Genomic DNA, 17,191 nt, shown 5'->3' with positions numbered 1-17,191 from the left:
AGGGAGAGGTTTGGCTGGTGGGTCTTGGGAGCCGTGGTGGCCTGCCCGCCCCAGCCCCTCCAGGGGAGCCCCCTGCCCTCCTGCTGCCGGAGCTTGCACAGCCCTTCCTGGCCTCGGCTGCTGTTGCCGCGTTTGTCTCTGTGCTTCTGAGAAGTGCCTGCTGGTTAACCTGGGGACTCTCAGATTTGCCAGAGACCCCACCCTCGCCTCTGCTGCTCCCTCAGCTGCTGTCAGTGGCGTCGTCACCCACTCGCACGTTGGGGTTTGTGGAGGTAGGGATATTGTCGCATAGTTTTGTTGTAGATGCTGTCCCTGGGGTTTGAGACTTGCTCTCCGGTTGTCCTGTCGAGTTTTGTGGGGAAATTTTGGGACATTGGACAGGTGAGCTGGCGGCCCCACCGTCTTCAGTAGCGGTGACCCTGTGGAAGCAGCGGTTGTCCACTGTCAGGAGACTGGCCACGATGGCCTCCGTTCTGTGGGACAGCTTTCAGGAAGGAAGGAAAAGTCATTCCAGACTGCATTAATGGTCACATCTAGGCTGTAGGAATAAAACCAAGAGTAAAAGTTAACCAGTCACTTCGGAGGAAAAACACTTTGTTGACCACCGTTTATATTGGGTAGAAGGCGAGCTAGAATATTTCATTTGAAATATTCTATGGTCACTTTTGGAAAGGCATTCCAGAAGAACACAAAAGATAGTCTAGTTACTATCTTGAGTTACAGAAAAGGGAAAAGATGTTTTTAAAAACTCATTTTATACTGTCTTGACTACTGTAAGGTCATCATCGAGTAGGAGAGCGTTCTGATGATTGGATTCAGCCGGGTGAGCGTAGAAGGCATCCCTTTCTGTGCTTGGAAGGACCACGTGCCGTGGTTATTCCTTGTACTGAGCTACAGCTGTAGCTGTAAGTCACCTTGTGTATGGAGTCTGGCTCTCACGGCTTACAGTGAAATTCAGAGAGATTTTTCAGTGATTAAAAATACTCCTTAAGAGAATTGCTTGAGAGGAAGAAGTAATAGCCACATTCACTTATTTTGGAGCTATTTTGTTAACTTAGACAAGATTTAGACAGTGAAGAGGGGTTGGTATTATAAAGGAAAAATTTTAAAAATCCCTACGAAGTTAATAAGGAGTGTATCTGTGGAGTTTATGCACGTGGAGTGATAGTGCGTGGAAATTTGCTAAAAACAATCCCCACCTAATGTCGTGTGTATGGATTTAGAATGTCTGGGCTCCAGACCAAGCCACCTTTTGTAAATTGTCCTCTCTTAACATGCTTCATTCACGAGAGCAGCCATTTCAGGTGCTGCGGACGCCCCCACAAACTCTTAGCACCCTCTTTGTGCTCTGTGACAGGTTCAGGGAAGTGAAGGGTATTCGTTTTTCGTCTTTTTCAATTCATACTTGTAGAGCTGAGAGTTTGACCCCCTCACCCCTGCCCGGGTTCTTTCTCTCAGTGAGGTAAGCTGCATTTGAGGGCACTTAAAGCCCAGAGAGAGGTGACTTGATCACGGTCACCCATCCCGCTGGTGGCATAGCCACCCTGGAGTCTGTGCTTTGATCCCAGCCCTGTGCTGTTTTCACAGTAACACATGTTAAACGTGTCCGTGGGTGAGCAGGGTGAATCGAGCTTCACCTCCAAAGGATAGTGGTGAGAAGGGAAGCATGGTAGGTTGACTGTCACCAGCTTTGCCTTTTCCGTGAAGCCAGATAGCCAGCCAGCCCCAGTTCCCTTGTCACTGTTTTGAAAGGTCTGCCCCTTCTCCATGCTGACTTTTGTAACTGAGGCCGCGACCGGGAGGCTTTAGAGCCAGGCGAGTCCCCAGGGCAGATTGCTGCCTCCCTGCCGCTCCCTAGGTCTGCTGCCTCGGATGGGCTGCCAAACTTTGCCGAGCCTTTGTTTCCTGATCTGGGAAATGGGGATGAGCATGTAACCCTCACAAAGTTGTGAGGATGGCTGGGGGCCCATGTGTAAAGCATCTCCTGTCATGTCACAAATTCACTTCCTCGTTTGAACAGCACCTTTGGAGCCCAACGCTTTCCTTAGTGGAAAATGTTTCAGCACTTGTAGGATCATAATTCTGAGTGTCGCTTTCTCTAATAGTGAAAATGCCTCGTGTAAAAGCGGCTCAGGCTGGAAGACAGGTCTCTGCAAAGAGACGGCTTGCGGAACACTTTGCAGCTGGGGAGATCATCACTGACATGACGAAGAAGGAATGGAAACTAGGATCGCCCATCGGCCAGGGTGGCTTTGGCTGTATCTATCTTGGTAAGTGGATGACTGCTTCTGAAGGTTTATTTCTAAGAGACAGAGTGCAAGCAGGGGAGGGGCAGACAGAGAAGGAGGGACAGAGGCTGTGAAGCGGGCTGACAGCAGTGGGTCCGATGTGGGACTCGAACTCAGGAACCACAAGGTCATGATCTGAGCTGAAGTCAGATGCTCAAAGGACCAAGCCACCCGGGCGCCCCCAGTGTAGGGCTACTTCTAATTGAGTCCACAGATTTACACCCTTTCTTATCGAAATAGTTTCTAAGTTAGGAGCTTTTCACGGGTTGTTCCTAATTATCTACATTCAACTTAAGACCGTATGATTGGGCAACTGCATCTCTGACACAGGAATGGAAAAGAAAGTTGATTTAATCACAAATGAAAAAGAGGGTAGCCTATCTATAATACTGGGCTTTAGATAGTAAAGCTACTCTCAATAGTCTTAATGTCTTCTGAGACTCGGAGAAAGCCATGGCCACCTTTCTTTCTGAATGTCCACTCATTTAGGATGGGTTCCCTTTGTTTTGGGTTAATTTGGAGATTTTCACATCTTTAGCAGGCGTGGATTTGTTTTTTCTTTCTATACAACCTGGTCGGCATCATGATGGAATTGGAAGAATGTGTTATGAATTAGCGTACTTGCTCTGAGATTTGGGGGGGCCACGTGGGACCCTGAGACCCTATAGGTGTACTCCATTCGCCTAGAATCAATTTAGGTGGTTGATATTTTACCTGATCGCTTCTAATGCTGACTGCTTCGCCAGGAATATTAACAGTGATACAACAGAGTTTGTGTTTCTTTTGATACTTCTTCCTGACTTTTCCATGATACGTTCTTACTCCACCTCTACTCTCAACTTAGTTAATTATTTACTTAATTATTTAATTTCTGTCATGAGGCTTATAACCTTTTATTTTTAGAAGTGGACCCCTTTTTTCTTTCAAACCGCATCTTACTCAAGACGCTAATATTAGATACTAGGTTAGCGTTAGCCATGGAAACCTGTTGGCACTGAGATGCTCAGGTCCCACCACCAGCTCAGGAGTCGGAATCAGACGCTGTAGGGAGAAGGCCCAGCAGTGTGGCCAGACAAGTGCCCCGGGGGGTTCAGACGCATGTGGATTTGAGGGCTTAGGACAGCCCGACCCACACTTCTCCAGGGCCTGGGGTGTCGGGTAGCTGCAGCCTCTCAGAGGTGTGTTCGTGAGACAGCTTAACCCAGAGCTCTCTTGTGCGTGCGAATGTGATTTCTCTAGGTCAGCGGTGCCCAAGCCGGGTGCTAATTCGCTGGTTTTGTTCAGAGCCAAAGCCCATCCTGGGAACTAGGCTGTCTGTTCAGGTGAGAATCCTCGTAAACCCAGCAAGGTCCGTAGCCATGCCAGCCAGGTAGAGGCTTTGACCGTGTGGCTTAGAGGTGGCAGACGACTTAGGCTGTCTTCTGCAGCCCGTGTGCAGAATAGCAGCTTGAGGCAAGGAGGCGCTCCATCTGCATTAGTTACCTGCTTTGTCACCTCTGGCACGTGTGCAGCTTGGATTGCATTTGTGCTGTTTCATCTGTATTTATATCTGTCATTGGAAGGTGCCATCTGATCGTGAGTATTTTTAACATCCAGTGATTTGACAGTGGTTTCTGCAATACAACTTTACTTATGTAAAGCCGAGCTGATGAGTCTGGATTTGCTTTAACGTCGCTGCCTCCGGTGTCTCTCTCTGGGCCGCCGCCACAAAGGAGCAGCCACATCCAGGCTCCTCGGCAGTTTCTGCTGATGAGTTCCAAAGACTGCTTTTGAATTTTCTTGGGCACTCTCTGCGGCACTTGCTCGCGTCCGTCTGTCCTTCTCACAGAGATGGTTTCTGTCGTCTTTCATGGTAACGCTTCCCTTGGAGTCTCCCTGCTGCCCCTTCGGAGGTGCTTGGTCGTTCCTGCAGAGCCTTCCGTGCCCCCAGCTTTCCTTTCTCGGCTGCTTTCCTCCCGTGTTCTTCCAGAGGCATCTCTTCGTTGCACGGCTGCCGTCACCGACTTTTCACTGTCCACGTCCGCAGCTGTTACCTGGAGCCCGAGTGGAGGCCCACAGCCGGCGGCCTCCGGGGCTCTCTCCTTGGGCGTCCCCCGGGCTCTCTCGTGACCGGGAGAGGGTGGCTGAGCCAGGCGCTGGGAAGGTGTTCTCAGGTGTTCCTTTGCCACTGTCCCTACAGCTTTGTTCAGTCCTGTCGCCTTACCCGCCTGGCGCTCTCTCCATCTTTGCTGACCCTGCCTGGGAGCCGGCCGTTTTCAGGTCTTGTTTGGGTTCCCACCACGGCAGTGACTCTTCTCTGTTCAGTCTCGCCCCCACCTCCCCTGGTTCACACCGTGGCTTGAGTGATCTAGCCCCGTTAGATTCTGTAATGGCTCCCCCTGGCCCGTGGGATAAAGCGCCAGATTTTTGAGAATGGCATACGAGACTCTTCCTATAGTCTGGTGCCTGTGTAATGTTTATCTTCATCCCTTTATGTTCTCGGAATCTGTGCTTCGGACAGCATGCTGCCCTTCGTCCCTGGATCTCTGTATGTGATGCTGCTTTTTCTTCATTTTTCCAGAGCTGGGTTTACGACAGGTACCACCTGTTAATATTTGCTTTGTGTTAACCCCCCCTTTTTTTTTAAATTTAAATTTTTTTTGAGAGAGAGAGTGAGTGAGCGAGCCAGGAGGGGCAGAGAGAGGGAGACAGAGAATTTCAAGCAGGTTCTGCACTTACAGCACAGAGCCTGACGTGGGGCTCGAACTTTGAACTGTGAGATTGTGACCCGAGCTGAAATCAAGATTCGGATGCTTAACCGACTGAGGACCTCCTTGCCCCCCGGTGCCCCCACCCTTCCGTAATACCCTCCATGCTGTGTTGAAACTACTTTCCTTTCTCGGCAGTAGGCAGCTTTTCTTGCTGTATTCTTCGTGCCTGGCACATTCTGTAGCACTTGGTGTTTGAATGAATTATTGAGCTTCCCCTTCCCCCCTTTCCTCATTTGAATTGTGCAGTATTGCTGGGATACGATCCTTATTTTAATACATTGTATACTACATGCTCATTTAAATGAACCTGATTTCTGTTACTAAGCATCCACGTGATGTGTCGGTGCTCCCACTCTCCATCCGCCCACGTGAGCCATTTCTGTGACTCGGTGCTCCTCCCTCAGTGTGAAGTACTTTAGCTGCAGCCTCTTCAAAATGCTGTTTCCCAGCCATTTGGCAGTCTCTTGTTTTCCTTTTCCTGCCCTTCTTCATCTCCTCCCCTTCTAGTGAGAGAATGCCCTGCGGCTCCGTCCTGGGGTCTCCTCCTTTCTCTGTCCACACTCACTCCCCAGGGGTCTTCCAGGGTCCTGGCTTTGAAGGAGCAGTGTTTCCATGTCAGTGACTCAGATTTGTTTCTTGAACCTGGACCATTCTTGTGAACTCCAGACTTGTATATGAACTTCCTGTTGAACATTTGAACTTGGACGTTTCATGAGCATCTGAGACTTGAGGCGGCCTGGAGCACCAGCTCTTCCTGCAGTTTTCTCTGTCTTAGTAGCAACTTCCTCTTTCCAGTTACTCAGGCTCAAAACTTGGAGGCCTCCTTCCCTCCCCCCCGCCCTGTCCTCTGTGTCCGTGCATCCGCAGATCTTGTCGGCTCTTCTGTGAAAATATGCCCACAGTCTGACCGCTTTTCGCCACCTTGGCTGCTGGTTCAAGCCTCTACTGTCTCTCACCTGGAGCGTCGTAATGGCCCGGCTGGCCTCCCTGCCTCTGCCCTCGCCCTTGCCCCCTGTCCTCCGCCAGGCAGCCTGAAGAGTTCTTAAAAAATTAAAGTCTGATCATGCCAGTCCTCTTCTCCTCACCTTCCAGCGGCTCTCCAGCTCAGTCACAGTGACAGCTTTGTGTCACCTGTCATGCTGGTGTTCGCTCCCTGCTGCTTTTCTGATCCGTCCCCTGTTCCTTTCCACCTCACTTCCTTTTCTCCAGCTACTTTGGCCTCCTTGCTTTCCTCAGACTTGTCAGAGGCTTTCCACGTCAGGGCCTTTGTGCTGGTTTGCCTGGCATGTTCTTCCCCGGATATGTGCATGGCTTATTCCCTGCCTGCCTTCAGACCGCTGCTCCGGTGACACCCTGCCCGGGAGGCCTCTCCTAGTCCCTCGCAGCTTCGTCTCCCTTCTGCTCCTGCCGCGTCTTCCCTCTGTAGCTCTTACCCCATCAAGTGTACTCGGTGCTTTAATCGTTGTTGGTGTCCTACCACTGAAGGCAGTGGCTTCCTAAGAGTAGCGATTCTTTCCTCCTGTTCGTTACTGAGTTGCCTCCCTAGACACGGGCGGACAGGAGCTCCTCGGTATAAATACTGTCTAATGAATGTGGGCAACCTTGCATTCCTAACGCAGCTTTCCAGGACCGCTGTGCTGCGCTATTGCAGGAAATCAAACGGCAGCTACGTTAAGATTATTCTGGGTGGCAGCTCAGAGTTCTAGTGTCAGCATCCTGACTATTGAATTAGAGGAGCTTTTTCTCCCCCCAAAACTAGTGGATTTTGGAATTTTAGCTCCTCTCTTCTTCCTTTTTTTTTTTTTTAAATACCCCTTCTTAAAAGGATTCCCTGGTTTGTTAAATTTAAGAAATTTTATCAGTTACCCTCCTCTTGAGAATTCACAACCTACATTAGCATATCAAAGGCCATGAGTACTTTTGAATTAAGAAATCTTTAACTCAGAGTTTTCCACACTTAATTGAGGATCATTTGAAGATGCCCGCAATTATAAGAGGCATTTCAATTTCAGACATGTTAACTCATGGAAAAAAAGTCTTCAAATTGATGAGCTAGACCGTAATGATAATCCCAAGGCACATATTTGGGAACTGGAATTTAATTTATCAAGGAGTTCTAGATATACAGACCTAAATATTAACAAAGGGTTAGTAACAGGCTAATTAAAATAGTGCTGCTTCTTGTTCTGATATTACATATGTCACTTTTTCAAACAGCTGATCTGAATTCTTCAAAATCCGTGGGCAGTGACGCACCATGTGTTGTAAAAGTGGTAAGAAAAGATTTTAGCTAATTTTCTTCTTTGCTGAATGGGTATAGTATTTACTTTGTAAAACATCCTTTTTGATAACTGGAATTAATGAAACCGTAAGGTACTACCTTTTTAACATTTAATAATTATCTAATAAGACACAAAAGTAGCTTTATAATTTTCAGTAATTTGAGTTTGAAAAGTCTGTTTCCTCCCTTGTGAATTAGAGTGATGCTGGTATTTGGGGGAAAATGAACGGAAGCCTGGAGGTATACGGACACGGGATACAGATACGCAGTTCATTCTGTTGATCTCCGCTGTGTTTGCCGTCAATGAGATGCTTGGTCTATACCCTAGACGACTGTACTACGTTAGTGAGATTTTACTGTGTTTTTCTTTTTCTTTTCTTTTTTTTTTTAATATGCTTTTGTGAGTTTTTTTAAAATATTTTTATTTCTAGGAGAGAGAGAGAGAGACAGTGTGAGCAGGGGAGGATCAGAGAGAGAGGGAGACACAGACTCTGAAATAGGCTCCAGGCTCTGAGCTGGCAGTCAGCACGGAGCCTGACACGGGGCTCGAACCCACGAACCGCGGGATCATGACCTAAGCGAAAGTCGGACGCTTAACCGACTAAGCCACCCAGGCGCCCTGATTTTACTGTGTTTTATCTTGCATTTGCTTCTGAACTTTCACTTGGTCAATTTTTTTCTTTTTCCAGGTTTCTTCCCTTCCTCTTCCATTTTTGTAAATTAAGTTATTTCTAGAATCGTGATCATTTTGGACCTTCTGTTTGCTAAACTGATGTTGAAATTAGTTTGTGGTGGGTAAAGATTGACAGGATCTCTCTGGTATAGGACTTTAAATAGCCAGGTCAAGTTATATACTTGACTATGCACTAAGGCATGTTAGCTGCTATTTTTTATTATGAATACACTATGCATCTTTCTGCTTACACAGTTACATTTGTAACTCCTCTCAGAGTTTTTTTAATCCATGTGACGAATGTTTTTGTTAAATAACAGAAGAGATAATAGGGTCCATTTTTCGGACAAATCACCCACATAAGTTCCCCATCCCTGCTTTTTCTCTAGAGGCTACAAAACTCAGAATTACCCTGAGGTTTTGTGTTTCGTTTGTTCTATTTTACTTTCTTTTCAGGGAAGAATATATTTGATCTCTTGTAAATAAACGCTTTTGGACCTGAATCATTTCAGTGATTGTTTTTAATACTTTTTTTTTTAAAATTCAGATGTAGTTTTTACAAGGAAATTCATAGATATTAAATGATTTGAAAACTTTTGACAAGTGCATATACCTATATACCTCTCACCCCTCTCAAAATAATACAACATTTCCATCACCCCAGAAAGATTTCTTGTGTTCTTTTCTGGTCAAACCCCTACTTCCTGCACCCTTTGAGGTAACCATGTATCTGAGATTTTGGCTGTGTGTTCTTTTTTTTGTTTTTTGTTTTTTTTTTTGCTGTGGATTAGTTATTATTGTCTATAATGTCATAGGGATGATATTATACTGTATATACCGTTTTGTTTCTGACTTCTTATGCTCAGCCTCATGTTTAATGTTGTTTTTTCGTGTTGTTGGTAGTTACTTGTTCAGTCCTACTGCTCAGGATACTATATTATGTAGACATATTAGAGGCTTTTTCCTCCCCCTTACCATTTCCTGTTGATAAGACATTTGGATTGTTTCCACTCTGGGGCCGTTCTGAATAAAGCTTCTCTAAAGATTTTTGTATGGGGTTTTTAATTTCCCTTGGATAACTACCTAGAAGGAGAATTGCCAGTTTATAGGGAAGGTGTGTATTTACGTTTATAGGGAAGCGCCGGGCAGATCTCCAGGGTGGCCATGCCATTTTACACGCCCACCAGTGACACGTGAGCGTCCCAGTTGCTCAACGCCTTCTTCAGCGAGTGTGGGCATCCGGCGGGCCAGGGGGTGGGGGGCGGGGGGTGTCTTCGAGTTTTCCGTGGTGGCCAGTCTTGATTACTGTTTCTCAGTAACCGTGCTCCCTGCTCATTCCTGTGCTTCCCTTGTGGGGTGCCCCCCCGTCTTTTTCCAGTGACCAGGTTGTTTTGCCTTTTACGATTGAGAAGTAGGAGAGTCGTTCTGGGTGCGAGGCCTCCTCCAGACGTATGTGTTGTTAAATCTTGTCTCCTGGTTTGTCGTTTGCGTGTTTATTTTCCAAGCGCTTTGGCTGCATCTGTCGAGATGGGCCGAAGACCTCTCCTCTGTCTCTGTCCACGCGGGGTCATATGGATGGGTTGTTTGAGCGTGCAACTATCATTCGTGGCTCACACTCCACTAGGTTATGACGTGTTCTGTATTCTGTTTCTCACAGTGCGTCGGAATCGATTTGCTGATATTCAGTGAAGGATCATCACGTCTTTGTTCGTGCCAGATGTCGGTCTTTAATTTGTTTCTGATATTCCTAAATTGGTGTTGGTGGTGGGCTCATCCGCCATGTCGCCCCACGGAACCCCAAGTGGCCTCCTTTTTACTCCGGGGCCTCTGTGAGGAGAGCCGGGGCGGCCCTGGGGCCCGTTTTGTTCGTTTCCCACCTTGCAGGGGTACTACCTGTTCTGTCTAGCGTCTGAAAAGAGTAAGTCCCCCTGTTTTGTCCAGTTGGTTATACGTGTTTACGGGGGGCGGGCTAGTCGGGTGCCGGTGACCCCGACTAGCGGAGAGGACGGAGCGGAAGTAAGGTGGCAGCTTCGGGTGTGTGGCCTGCCCTTCCCTGTTCTTCCAGCCCTTTCATTTTGGATTTTCTCTTGCTTTGTGGATTCACACTCCTTTTGAAAATACTCAGTGTGCTGCTGTATCAGAGGAGTGAACATCCTTACTTTCACATTTTGGATTGTTTGTGTGGAGGTGCAGGATATTATCTGCATTTGTCTTTGACGCGACAGGTTAAAACTTAAAATCTGTGGGCAAGACTGGTTTCTTCTTAGGATCTTTAAAAATTTTCCCATGTGCAAAGAGGGCAAGCCCACTTAGGACTTCCTTCTCGTCATCTTGAGGTTCAAACACTGTGGTCTTGTGACCACTCTGCCCTTGGCCACCGGGCGCACCGTGCTTCCCACGCCGTGGAGGCCACTGCCGGGGCTGCGTGTGGGGTGTAGACAGGTCTTTCTCCTTCTGGGAGCCTGACAGCCCTTAAGCCGAGGTTTATTTTAGAATTAGGATGTTCTGCTTTATTATGGGCAATTCTAAGTATTTTGGTTGGTGTTCAGTGTAACTCCGCTTTTACTACCTGTTTTACTTATAGAGTTACGTCAACAACGTGCAGGAGCAACATTTCCTAGCTGCTTAATAAGGTGGCAAATTGCTCTTTATTTCTAAGTTTAAAGCCTTTTGGTATCAAACCTAGTTCAGCGCTCTGCATCTCCTATCTCCTAATTTAGTTCCGTTCCCATTAGCCCGTATTACTCCTTCTCTTTGTAATTAGGACAGTGATAAATATTCAGTTGGTTTCTCGTTTGCATTCAGGGTCTTCGAAACATGCTCAGTGTGGCAGTTTGGCTGTGATGCTGGAAGAACGCCATGAACAAACCGGTGTCCGGGGCCTTCCCTTTGCTCAGGGAGAGAGGTTGCCGGTTCCCTCTGGGGTCCTCGTCCTCTCTGAGCCCCTTCTCCTCCATGTATTTTGCGGTTTCCTGTGCTAATATCCTTCCCGTGCTGCCAGCTGCTCTTCATCTTGTAGGTTTCTCTCTCTAGCTGGATTTTAAGTTGTCTAATGATAAGGACCTTGTTGCAAACTTGTTTTCTTGGTACCGTTTCTAAATGCCCGTTTTATTCTTTTGAAAGCTTTGTAACTGTCACTTCCCAGCACCTTCTGATTTCCAGGTGCCACCCTCCCCTCGTCCGTGTCTTTCCGAGCAGACCTGCTCATGATGTGCGTCACTTGTGCCGTGCCGTAGCTCCGTCCACTACCTTCCTGCAACCCTTTTATTCTCAGAGCTTTAGAATACTAACAATTGAAACGGTTCATCAAACAGAAGCATATAAAATAAGTACCAGATCATTCCAGTATGAAAATCAACTATTTATGAACATTTGTCATTTAAAACATTAGGGGCTATTAAAAATCATGTCTTCAAAGAACAAGTACTGCTCTTAGGGGAAATTTTATAATTAAGCACTAAAGGCAAAACCCAAGACACAATACTGTGTGCTGTGTGGAGGTAATTTTATAAAATGGTCATATATGTATGAAGAAAATGTATCAGAGTATCTTCCAGATTTTCTAAAATAGGCACATATTTTATCCCTGGGAAAAAAAAATCCTTAGCAAATTGTTATTTAAGAAATAATCGAAGGCAAATTGATTTTTAATGTGAAGTTAGACTTGATAATGTAATGGCACGTCAGCTCAGACAGTGGTATAATCAGAACCTCTGGGCGCTGGGCCTGGCTATTGGTATTTTTAGCAAAGCCCCTCCAGGGAATTCTTTTGCACGTTAAGGTGGAGAAGCACCGGTGGAGTGCGGCACACAGCCCACCTTTCTTACACTCAGTGGATCGTGTGTGCACACCCCCATTTACTTTGGCAGATCCTCTTCTTCGGGAGGGACGGCAGGTGCCCTGTGCGTCTTGTGGCGCCGCTACCTTCGTGTGGCGGGCTTGTCAACAGTGTGGTCCTTGCTAATACGCAGATCTGTGTGAAGGAGCTTCAAATAGCCCGCAAATTTCTTACTACGTTTGGTCTTGAAATGAAGTTAAGACATACATATTCAAGATAGCTGTTTAGGTACATATTCAGTATATTCCCTCTCCTACAAACGACTGTGCTGTTCTGCGGAGGCCCTGTTCCTTACCGGCTTGTGGGCGCAGCCCTGGAGTTGCGGTGCTGGGTCACCGGAGACGGTAGACGGGTACCCTCTGTCTCTAGATAACCCAGAGACACTGTATTTTATCCCAGGAACGACGGATGATGTGCAGTAATGAATGGTAAACGGTAATAAGTTGGGTAATGCAAGGAGGAAAAATTCTCTTTTGTGTTTGCTTATTAACAGACTTTTATGACGAGTTAGTTTTCAGTTAGACACCCCCCTTGCAGTCATGTCCGTGAGCTAATAGAACTGAGGCGGAGTTTTGGGTCTTGAATCCTAACAGTTCTTTACAGCACAGTCGTTTTCCAGTGTGAACGGACTAAAAGCTGTGTTTCGAAGCTCCCTGGCAAGACGTTTGCAGACTGATGTTCCATTTCGCTCACCGACTGTATGAGAAGTGACCTGAATTTTCAGTTCATATATCATCATTTTTTTGTAGGAAGGGGAAACTTTATACAGCTTCATTTTTAAATGGCAGCCAGTTGCTTTTAGATGGTGCCATTGAAATATATCACATTTTAATTTTTTTTCTGTTGTCATCTTCATTTTGACACTTAGAAGTCTTAAAGAAACGTTTAGTGATATTCTAGTTAAAATGTCAGTCCCAATTTCTTTTCTAAATCTTGGCTATTACAGAGTTGGCAAAGTATTTTAGATTTGAAATATGTTAATAAAATTTTAGTTATGAGTTAAGGTATTTTCTTGAAGAGAAATAGCTAGCTTTGGCTACAGAGTGCAATGCCAAGGAAGTAGCTCCTTTATTTTGTTATAATGGAAACTTATTGGATTAGAAAAAGTACGAAATGAGCTCAAAGAGCCTTCATTGTAGTGGGGCTTTCATTATAATAGTCTGATTTATATAGGTTGATTCTTATTATTATAAGTTTAATAAATTATTGCCTGAAGGGAGGCTTGAAAATTAAAGTTGATATGACATAGGTTGAAACTGAATAAATCAGAATTTTAGACTGATGATAATAAGCCCGGATTTGTCTTAGGAAAACCCCTTTCAAACCTGAATTATATTAATGAGCTGTTCTAAAAGTTAGCCCTTGGAGAGGAACTTTACCAAAATTTCTTCTCTTGAATTTCCATTTCTTTTTTTCATTTCTTACACTGAGTTTGCTGCTCCTGCAGCTGGCCCGTTCGTGGCCGTGGGCTGTAAGCAGGCACGGCTGTCTGTCCAGCAAGCACGGCTGCCAAGACAGAAGCCCCAGGTTATGGCAGAACCTCAGGTACTGAGCCCAGAAATTCAGGATTTGGACTCGTACCTTGGGTGTTGGTTTAGTTTCTACTTAAGAGGCGATGAGAGGCCACACCCTTGTTACCGTTCAGTTCCGAGGCCGGGCTGGAGAGTGTACTTACCCGGAACAGGGTAAGTTTATTTCCAGGTTCTGATCCGAGTGTGGGTCGTGTGTTGCCTGTTTGCTGTTGAGTGCTCGTTCTTAACTGGGTGCTGCCTGGCTCTGCACGCCAGCTGGTTTTCCTGTAGGGGCTTTGGCTGGGGATTCCTGAAGGGAGTGGGCCTCACCGTCGTTTCTTCCAATGTCCTACTGACCCTCGAACTCCAGCTTTACAGGTGCTCTGTCCCAGATAACTTTCTTCCCATATTTCCTAAAAGAAAAGCAACTCTGAAACTAGTCTGGAAATGTTAGCTTCCTCCTTTAAAGTTTTTACTGCTTGAAAAATTTTTTCTCAGATTCTCGATAAACAAGATAATCCCAACAGAAATTCTCAAACATGAAATACTAACCGGTTTTGATTCAGACATAATTTATTATTTAAAAAGTCCACAAAATTGTAAGATTATTTTTACCCTTTTGTAGCTATTTCACAAGGCACAACTCTCAGCAGGCTGATATTTCTTATTTGTCCTACCTTGTGTGTGTGTGTGTGTGTGTGTGTGTGTGTGTACGTACCTCTTTACAAATAATTCTCACTGTTAATATCTCTTAAAATGTAAAATGAATGTAGTCCAGTGTAGTTGGTGGAAAATGATTATTACTGAGCCCCATTTTCCCCTTGACTTTGAATTATCACGGGGAGGTCAATTGTAGGGCCCCTTGAAAAACAGGAATCCGTGTCAGAAAGGAAGGGATGCAGTAAATGGACTGTGCTTGCTCGCTCTGGAGCTCCAGAAGATTCCCTTCGTGACGAGGTTGGTTTCTGCCAGTCCCGATCAACTAGCGACAATGGCACTGAGAAACAGGGAGAAGAGTCGGGCTTTGCCACTGTGGTTTAGTCCTATATTGAAATTTTACTAGATCTCAGAAGCATCTGGTAGCTCCTTGGTGAGACAGTTCACGTGGTTGCTGATCATTGCTTAAGAGAAAGCTTAATAAAGATGAAAATGAGTTTAAAGATTTTTTTTTGTGAACTTCTGCAAAACCTGAGCTATGTATCTGATTTTGAACGTTTTATCACTTACAAAAGTAAGCTTGAGAGAAACATACAACTCATGGACTCTTAGAATATCGAAAACATTTTGAAAGTTTGACTTAAACATAGTTACAAATTTAAGTTCACAATTACATGGGAAAGAAAAATTGATGTTAGTCCTTTTTGAAGTTTCATTGAAAATGACTCCTAATGTTAACAGCTGGTAGTGTCAATTACCTGTTCTGTTTTAAGGAGCCCAGTGACAACGGACCACTCTTCACTGAACTGAAGTTTTACCAGCGAGCTGCCAAACCAGAGCAAAGTAAGGAATGAGCACACACAACGTTTGCACTCTTTAAATGACCCCTGGTTGTTGTTTTAAGTCAAGACCAGAGCACTGGATCTTATATTTTGATGCCTTGTTATTTTTATTTTTTATTTCATGAATCAATTTCATTTTAATGAGATTTCTAGGAAAGAATTCTGATTTCTTACTGGGCTTGTTATGGTAAGATTTCACCTAAATTGATATATGGAATAAAGTTAATAAATGATATGATTTAGGGAATATTGTTAAAAATTGAAAAATATTCCCAATTCATGTAAATGACTCAAGGATCTCCCACTCTTTTTGAGTATTTTTTCTAAACTCCAGAGAACATAACCTGGGAGGGAGGGAGGATGCTATCATTGTTGAACTAGAACAGACTATCAAGGAAGAGAGTGAGACCTCTTCAAGCCTTCCCTCCCTTCCCCTCCCCTCCTCTCCCCTCCCATCCCTCCCCTCTGCTCCACTCCAGCTTGACTTCCTGGTTGAAGACTTTTAGAATGAGGTGAACAACTTCTAGATTGGGTAGAAAGTAAGTCTTTCTGGAGAAGAGAGTAAACATGTACATACTTAGAGATGGTGACTACAACTGCGGTACTGTGGTCTGATTTTCTTTTTTTAAATGCCTTCCACAGATTTTCAGTTATTTTTTTTCCCTGAAAGACATTCGGGTGCTAGTGCACTTGCGTGCGCGAGTGGGATAGTGGCAGAGGGGGAGAGACAGTCGCAAGCAGGTGCGTAGGCCAGCGCCGCTGGGGGCTTGGTCTCAGACTATGAGATCATGACCTGAGCTGAAATCAAAAGTCATATGTTCAACTGGCTGAGCCCCCCGGGTGCCCCAGATTTTTCATTTTAAAGGCGATGTTTAGAGCAGGGTAACGAAACTTGGTGGGTTAATAAAGATGCTTTGATTGTAAGGTAAGGTGCTTGTCATTTGCTGATTATAATGTTCACTGTTTTTATGAAAAAAGGTACAATCTAATTGCATGTATAAGTACATTCTGCTCTTAATGATTTAAAAAAAATACATAAAACAGAAGTGAAATCACAAGCTTTTTTTTTTTTTTTTTTTTTAAACTTGCAGTTCAGAAGTGGATTCGTACCCGTAAGCTGAAGTACCTGGGTGTTCCCAAGTATTGGGGGTCTGGTCTACATGATAAAAACGGAAAGAGGTAAGCATATGCACGTCTTGTTTTCCTTCTCCCTGTGAGAAGCATCCACTGTTCACTGTTCACTGAGTATGTGCAGGCACTGCTGGGCCTTCTGGGCCACACTGTGCACTTGACAGAGAGGAACAGGGCAGTACCTCTGGTCCGGAGGATTTGTGCCCAGAAGCCGGCTGACCAGTAGGAACAAAGCAAACGCATCTGTGTGTTTTTCCCCTTACATGTAAGCAAGAAGCAAACAGAAAACTCGAGGTTGTTGATGTGACAGGGAGCCCTTCAGGTTTCAGTTTGGTATTTCGTACTAGATGTGTGATCTGCTCACGGCAGGCCCTCCTCTGTATACAATCTCAGCCTCGCCGGCGAGAAAACAGACACGTGAGAAGCAGGTGTAACAGTCACGTGCTAACCCGTGTGAGTCTTGATTCGCTCGTGTCTTAGGAGCTGCAAGCATGGAGTGGGTGTCGTTAGCACAGCGGAGTCGGAGAGAGCCCTCATCACTTGGTGCATACTTGACATTTCGGAAATATCTGAACAAGTGAATGGAACTTGGAGGAGTGAGGCAGGCAGCCCTCTGAAGGCTGTGTGGACCTGGGGTAGGTTGGTAAAGGTGCTCTCAGCTGTGAGTGAAGGAAGGCTTTGACTCCGCCCCCTTCTGGGACCATCAGGAGCCTGGCTTGGCTTCCTTTGTCTTGCATTTTTGCCCAAAGGGGAAGCCCTTGACCTTGTTCCTGTGTTAATTCTCGGAGTGGCTGCCTCATTCCTAGCCACAGCCTAGAAGCAGAGGGACTTGCTGCTTGCTGTGTGTTTCGCACGTGGCTGGGAAACCTCCCTTTCTTGCATGTTCTCTCGGTCAGGGTTTTATCAGTGCCCATTCTTTTATTTTTTGTAATTTTTTAAGGTTTATTTATTTTTGAGAGAGTGGTAGAGTTCTAGCGGGGGACGGGTGGAGACAGAGGGAGACACAGAATCCGAAGCAGGCTCCAGGCTCTGAGCTGTCAGCACAGAGCCCAGCCTGATATGGGGCTCAAACTTACGGACCATGAGATCATGTCCTGAGCTGAAGTCAGATGCGTAACCAACTGAACGGCCCAGGCGCCCCCATCAGTGCTTATTCTTCAGCACGTCACTGGCAAGGGCAATGTGATCGCCGTGATTGGCGGGGTGAAGCCCATGGCCAC

General features: G+C 45.7%; 1 protein-coding gene across 2 annotated transcripts in view; it reads left to right on the top strand.

The window, feature by feature from the left end:
• The first annotated feature begins 252 nt into the window (after positions 1-252).
• Positions 253-17,191, top strand: part of VRK1 (VRK serine/threonine kinase 1) — a 44,496-nt gene continuing 27,557 nt past the window's right edge. For both annotated transcript variants that reach the window (XM_077780882.1, XM_077780881.1), the window contains exons 1-5: positions 253-272; positions 2,106-2,270; positions 7,256-7,311; positions 14,772-14,841; positions 15,932-16,019. In XM_077780882.1, the coding sequence (XP_077637008.1) occupies positions 2,111-2,270; positions 7,256-7,311; positions 14,772-14,841; positions 15,932-16,019 (374 nt within the window). In that variant the 5' untranslated portion in view covers positions 253-272; positions 2,106-2,110. The remainder of the gene's footprint in view (positions 273-2,105; positions 2,271-7,255; positions 7,312-14,771; positions 14,842-15,931; positions 16,020-17,191) is intronic.

Source organism: Crocuta crocuta, unplaced genomic scaffold, assembly GCF_008692635.1.
Source record: "Crocuta crocuta isolate KB4526 unplaced genomic scaffold, BGI_CrCroc_1.0 scaffold299, whole genome shotgun sequence".
In the NCBI taxonomy this organism is placed as follows: domain Eukaryota; kingdom Metazoa; phylum Chordata; class Mammalia; order Carnivora; family Hyaenidae; genus Crocuta; species Crocuta crocuta.
Note: the sequence above shows the minus strand (reverse complement) of the source record. Positions and strands in the feature narration are given on the sequence as shown.